Source organism: Phascolarctos cinereus, unplaced genomic scaffold (assembly GCF_003287225.1).
Source record: "Phascolarctos cinereus isolate Bilbo 61053 unplaced genomic scaffold, phaCin_HiC Scaffold_3;HRSCAF=262, whole genome shotgun sequence".
Classification (NCBI taxonomy): domain Eukaryota; kingdom Metazoa; phylum Chordata; class Mammalia; order Diprotodontia; family Phascolarctidae; genus Phascolarctos; species Phascolarctos cinereus.
In genome coordinates this window covers 41,286,853-41,293,314 of record NW_027555736.1, presented here as the reverse complement: position 1 = coordinate 41,293,314, position 6,462 = coordinate 41,286,853, and the positions used below count along the sequence as shown (strand labels likewise).

General features: G+C 50.4%; 1 protein-coding gene across 1 annotated transcript; it reads left to right on the top strand.

The window, feature by feature from the left end:
- Positions 1 to 2,455: 2,455 nt before the first annotated feature.
- Positions 2,456 to 6,095, top strand: LOC110214077 (homeobox protein MSX-1-like). Its single transcript, XM_020994726.2, is given in 3 exon segments — positions 2,456 to 2,728; positions 2,730 to 3,183; positions 4,785 to 6,095. Coding segments are annotated over 3 exon segments (1,134 nt in total). The 5' UTR covers positions 2,456 to 2,470; the 3' UTR covers positions 5,207 to 6,095.
- Positions 6,096 to 6,462: the final 367 nt, after the last annotated feature.

The window sequence follows — 6,462 nt, the reverse complement described above, 5'->3', positions numbered from 1 at the left end:
TCACTAATGAACAGATAATAAAACGAGATCGTCCTTTCTGATTTTTAGTGCTATGGGAATTGAGGGAAGAAAGGTTCGCAATACTTTTTGAGAGGCGCTGAAACATCTGGAGGAAAGATTACTGAGGTTGTCAAATAGACATTCACAGCGAAGGGAAAGGGAAGCCGGATGCCCTTAGGTAGTGCCCGATCTGTCCGCAATTTTCCCGAACAGCGTCTGTTTCTATGACTCGCTGTTCAGGCAACTTATTTTTCCATTTCTCTGGGAAATTGCATTCATTCCCAACTCAGTTTTTAAAGCCAGCCTTTGCGAGAAGTCCCGTGACCCGACTTTTAGTTTCCTTGATTTCCTTGTGGGGAGAGGTGAGGAGAGCTCCCCAGAAAAGAGTGGACAGAATTGCCAGCACAAGAATGAGGCCCGGGAGCCGTCGGATCTAGTGAGCCTTCTGCCCAGAACTCAGCTGAGGCAGGCCCCGTTCTGGCCTAAGCTCCCGGTCTAGCACAGCTCTGGGACCCCATAGATCAGAAGCTGTGGGGTATCAGCAAAAAGACACCCGAGAGGACAAGCAAGGGATTTTTATGGCTTCCCTGGATTTTCCGACTGACCCTCAAAATACCGAAAACGAGTTCGCTGACTCAGTCCAGTTCAACTGAACTTTGGGGGGCGATGGCCCTTAAAAGTTCCCAGCCAAGGACTTTGAAGTTTCTTTCTCTCGCCTAAAAAGATGTTAATCTCTTGAGAGAAGACAGTGTTTTCTCCCTGCTTCCTGAAGTTTACAGGGAGTCTGTATTAGGCGGCAGTCTCCCTAAAGTTGAAACTGATTTCCAACAAATCACGTAGAATGGTTGAACTCGGAACCTAAGGGGATTTGCCTTTTTAGTCGCCCTGGTGCTCTGCATGGCCAATATGAGGGATGGCTGAATTTCACTTATGGCTTTGGTGGAATGTCTCATTACCGTATTCCGTAATCGGGACTCGTCCATCATCAACGTCCTAGGACTAGTTACTGAAAGTTAGGTGCTGGGTGAAGTGACGCTAATGCGAATGCCCGATATTTATTTTCCTTAGGGCAAAGCCAAACTGTTAAAAAAAAAAAAAAGCAGAAGCTGGGGAGGGGGAGGCCTGGTGCTTGTCCAAGCGGGTGGACAAGTTTACGGCCAGGTATTTAGAACTATTGGCACCGTTGGGGAGACACGTTTTGAAAGCACAGCGCCACAGACCGTAGAGGTAATTTTTAAAAGAAGAAAAAAATTGGCCTCAGAAAAGGGGAGAGAGAACTAGCGTAAAGAAGAAACAGAGAACGGTTTCAGAAAAGGAAGGTTCAAAGAGAAAAGACGAAAATAAAATCGAAGCGAAGAAAGCAACCCAAAAAAACTCCTTTTAAGTGCGAAAGAAAAAAAAATCGCATTAAAGGAAAAGGAGGAATTCTTGCATCCCAAGTCTTCGTTGAGGTCGATTTAACGCTGTCCCTTGGCGAACGCTTCCCTGATCTCAGCAGTGCCAAGCAACTGCTTTCAAAGATTCCGGCGTGTACATAGTTAAGTGCCAATAAAAGAAAGCAGGCTGTGAGAATCCTACTCCTTTCAGCTTGCACTAGACATTAAACTTTGGGAGGACAATTAAGCAGAGTTAACTGTTGCCTATTCTCCCCGAGGTAGCTTCCTTTTTGATCCTGCCGAGGCTGGCGCCTTCCAAAACATAACTTGTCTGCCTTATTAAATGCTTTGACTTATGGTGAAGGATTGCCTGGTGCTTTTCAATTGGGGCCGCAGCAACCTGAAAGGACCGAGACGAGCTCCGCAGCGGAGAGACTGGGGCCCGTGGTAATAAATTAGCAATTACTTTTGATAAGGAAAATAGGAGACTTCGAGGCGCGGCAAAGGTTCAAGGGGAAAAAAAACCGAAGACGAAAAATCGCCCTCAGCCTTAAGATGCGTGATGGTTCGTAATGAATTAAAATAAAGTAAAAGTCCCGGGTGTAGTCAGTGGGGGCCGAAGCTCGGGTTCCCTCAGCAGCCGTGGCTGCTGAGACTCTCAGACCAAATATCCCTTAGCCTTCTTGGGTCCTATTGGGAGAAACAAAAGTGAGAGCTGGGGAAGATCAAAGCCCAAAAGGCCGCTAATTTGTTTGAATACTGAAAGCTTAATATTCTAGAGTGTAGGGGCCCCAGCCCCCGAGCCCAAAAACAGCCCCTCCCCCGTATGCTTTTAATAAGGGTCCCAGGACCAGGGGAGCATCGGCGGTGGCGGCGGCGGCGGCAGCCCTACTGCTTAATTGAGTAGGGTTTGCTCCGCCGCTCCGCGTTCCCCGAAAGATCCCAAGCCCCCACCCATGCCCCCGCCCCCTCCCTACTGTCCGCTTCCACCCGGCCCGAAACTCCTCCAGCCAAGGAGCGGGGGCCGCAGCCAATGGAGGTCGGATCCCTCGCGTCACGGGCTGCAGGGGGGTCCCCGATTGGAGGGCGGCGGCATGAAAGGGCTCACGCCGCCTTTTTATAAGAGGCTTGAGGGCGGGGGGCCGCCCGCAGCCGCCGGAGCCCCGCGAGCCCGCTACAGAGGGAGCCCTTCTCTCCCCTCCCCCCTTTCCCCTCCCCCTGCCCCCGCCCCCGCCCCAGACCCACCCCTCCGTGAGCCCGCTGGAGCCCGGAGCGTGACAGGAGCCCCATGCGCGCGGGCTGAGGCAGCGCCCCTTCTCCGGGCCCCGGCCCTGGCTGCGGGGTGTATGGCCCCCCTCGTCCCTGACCATGAATTCTGGTGGCCAGAGGGGACCCGTCCCGGCGGCCGAAAGCAGCCGAAGCGGCGGCCCTGGCACGGAGGAAGTGGGCCCAGGGGCCGAGCCCTCGCTTTCGCTCTCGCAGTCACCGCGGGGCACTGGGCAGCGTCCAGGTCCCGGTCCGCTGCCCTTCAGCGTGGAATCGCTGCTGGTGCTGGAGCGCAGACCTGCCCGGGTGGCCCGAGCCGCCGAGGTGCGCGCCGGTCCTGGCCACGGCCACAGCCACAGCCACAGCCAGGGCCAGACTAGGGGCGGCCGCTACGCGCTCGATGCAGGACAGGAGCCGGCAGCAGCTGGGGCTGCTGCGGAGCCCGGCGTGGAGGCGGCGGCTGCAGCTTCTGGGGAGAGCCCCCGGGGGGACGCGGAACCCGGCGCCTGGTTTCCCTCCGCCACCTACTCGTCTCCTCCTCGTAAGTCCGCTGCTACGTCCAGACCTCGGCCACAGCCTCTGGTCTCCGCTTCTCCTCCCAACCTCGCTCTGGGCCTGCAGGGCAGGCGGGCGGCGGGGCAGGCAGTCTGCGTTCCGCTTGGCTCGGGATAGCTGCCTTGGTCCTCGCGTCCCTCGGGCCGACCCCAGCTCCAAGGAGGGCAGGTGGAGAGGCCGAACATCCCATAGTTCGTGTCTTGACCGCTCTTACATACATATCGTGGGTCACTCAGCTAGCAGTCCCAAAAAGGCCAAGTGGAAACTGGGATTCAAAGTGCCTCGGTTCCCGACACTTCCCCTCCTGGACCTCAGTTTTCTCCTTTGTAACATGAAGAGGTTGAGCCAAATGGTCCCTAAGAGTCTTTCCAGTTATGCCATTCTGTAAGTCCCTCTACAGAAGGGCTTTTCCACCACTCGCCTTCCCCAACCGTTTCCCCAGGAAAAAAGCCTACTCGCCAATATCCATTCACTTTGAGGAGATGGGGAGGCTGGTGGTGAGGTTTGGCTGTGTGGAGCGACTTCCCTGAAAAAAAAAAAGATCCTTAGCCTTTAAAAGGAGGAATCAGGCTGAGAGTAGTGAGTCCTTTCTGTTGAAAATTTTTCCTACATGGTGCGCCTAAATAACACCCTTTTTGGAGAAAAACAACTTCTCCCCCAAAAGGAGTAGAGCTCGAAGTGATACTTATAACTATTTATATCATCTACCAGGTTATCAGTATGGGCTCAGGCTTTAGGATCTAGAAACACAAGAATCCAAACTGGTTTTCTCCCCTATCCCACCCCCATTGTCTGTTATTTTATAAACTGCAACCACTAAGTTGAAGCCTATTTGATGTGAATATTTTGACTTTCAGAAGTTGCTCACTCCTACACTTACCATCTTGCATTTGCTAGGAATGTTTACAGAGTGAGTGAGGGTGGGGAGAGAAAAAAATGGGATCTTTGGTGTACTGAACCCTTTCAACTTAAGAGACAGGGTATGGTGGGTCTGCAGAGCAGGAGAAATTAATTTAATTTATTTGTTACTGAGATCTTGAAGGAACATGTTCCCTGATAACCTAGGACACCTCTCTAGAGATGTGGACTTAGAGGAACACCATTTCCCATGAAGAGAGAAAATGATGCTCATAGGACATCCAGGCCAGACTAGAGAATTGGGATCCTCTGCACTTGAGCAGTTTCTTGCGCCCCAACTGAAGTCTTTTGGTCTGTCTGTCTCTGTCTCTATCTCTCCCTCTCTCCTTTTTCTCTTCTCCTCTCTTCTTTTCTCTCTCTCTCTCTCTCTCTCTCTCTCTCTCTCTCCTCTCTCTCTCTCTCTCTCTCTCTTTTTCTCTCTCTCTCCCCACTCCTCTCCCTCTCCCTCCCTCCCTCTTGCCAGCTGGGTTACCTCTACATCAGTTTTTTTCCCCTAATTGTATTTTGTTCCAGACAACTCTTCCAAGGACAGGTACAGCTAAGTTAGTCATTACAGTGAAACTTGAGGACAAAATTGTCAGTTGAACCACGCCACCCAGAATCTGCAGGGCCTGGAGCCTCAGTCATTGGACTCCAAGTAGAGTCTTTGTGTTTGTCTCTCTCCCACAGGGCCCCCCAGTCCCCCACCGTGCACCCTCCGAAAACACAAGAACAATCGAAAGCCTCGGACACCCTTTACAACGGCACAGCTGCTGGCCTTAGAACGGAAATTCCGGCAGAAACAGTACCTGTCCATTGCGGAGCGAGCAGAGTTCTCCAGCTCTCTGAGCCTCACGGAGACACAGGTCAAGATTTGGTTTCAGAATCGAAGGGCGAAAGCCAAGAGACTGCAGGAAGCTGAGTTAGAGAAACTGAAGCTAGCGGCCAAGCCCCTTTTGCCTTCTTTTGCCCTGCCCTTCCCGTTGGGGGCCCACCTGCAGGGTTCACCTACTCTGTACGGGGCCTCAAGCACCTTTCCCCGGGGCACCCTACAGCCAGTGCCGGGGCTTTTTACAACCCCAGTCACCTATGGCATGTACTATCTGTCCTAGGGGGCACTAGTCTGCTTATATAACCCCAAAGACTCTGCCAGCCTGGAGTCCTTCAGACAAGCCTTAGGCCTAAACCTGAAATATGGATGCCCTGAAGGGGCTAGAGATGTGGGCTTGATCTGTGTGTCTTGATCTGTGACTGGGAGAAATAACCCCGTAGTGGGTAAAAGTTGTTTGTATGAATTGCTTGAGATTGAAACCATGGCTGGTCTCAGTCTACTGAATAGAGTCCTATCTGGGTATGTGTGGCCTTCATTCTCTCCAGAGACTGGGGAAAGGGGTGGGGGAAAGTTCTAAATCCAAGATTTTAGGTTCCCAGAAGAAGAGTCCTGCCCTGGACTTACTCAGAGAAGTTTATGGAGATATCCTTGGATTTTTTTTTTTACCCCAGCTTCTGAAGCAATCTAAAAATAGAACCAAGGTACAAGTTGGTTAGTAATCTGGAGTGAACACAGTTAAAATCAAGCAGTTAAGGGCCTCTTCCTGATAAAGGAAGGCAGGCCCCTAGCAGCAGCCTATGGAAGTCATAGGTTTGCTCTTCGATGTAAATCTGTGAAAGTAAGATGTCTTAGGATTGTAAATTCAGATCTCTGCCCATCTCCACAGCAAAGTGCCCAGAGCAGCAGGCTTTTGTAACAATCAAGTCTGTCGATTTTCTTTTTCTTGTTTGATTAATATGAGTTGCATTTGAGGTCAGAAATCTGCTTGGCAGTGCCTCTTACAGATATTTAAAAGATGTATTTTTAAAAATCGTGTGCATATCAGAATTAAGGAAACTGTTTACGGAAAGACAATGTACATAGTTTTTGTACAGTGGCCTTGGATGGACTGGAATAAAATTTCCTATTTTGTACAAAGCAGTCAATAAAAATATTCTAAGTTTAATCAATTGGCTTGCTTCTGGCTCATTCCTGCAGAACTTCCCTCTGATCCGGAGAGTCTCAAGGAAGGAATTTCTTCTGTCGCTGATTTGTGCAGCAGGACAAATACCTAAGTTCCTTACAAAAAAATAATAATAATAATTAAAAGGAAACATTTTTGAACCTTATGTAGTAGAGAATTTCTTTTTTCCTAGAGGGTTTTGTAAAAGGTTTTAATTCCTTCGTGTTAATTTTCAAGGTTTCTTAAAGCAGGATTAAGTGAAAGTTTCTCTAAGCCCAACTCCATTTTTTTGGCTCCTCTTTCCTCCACTTCGTTCCTTCAAAAAATGAAATTTGCTAAATAACAGCAGGGCTTTGGGGAGCCCAGATGCCTCC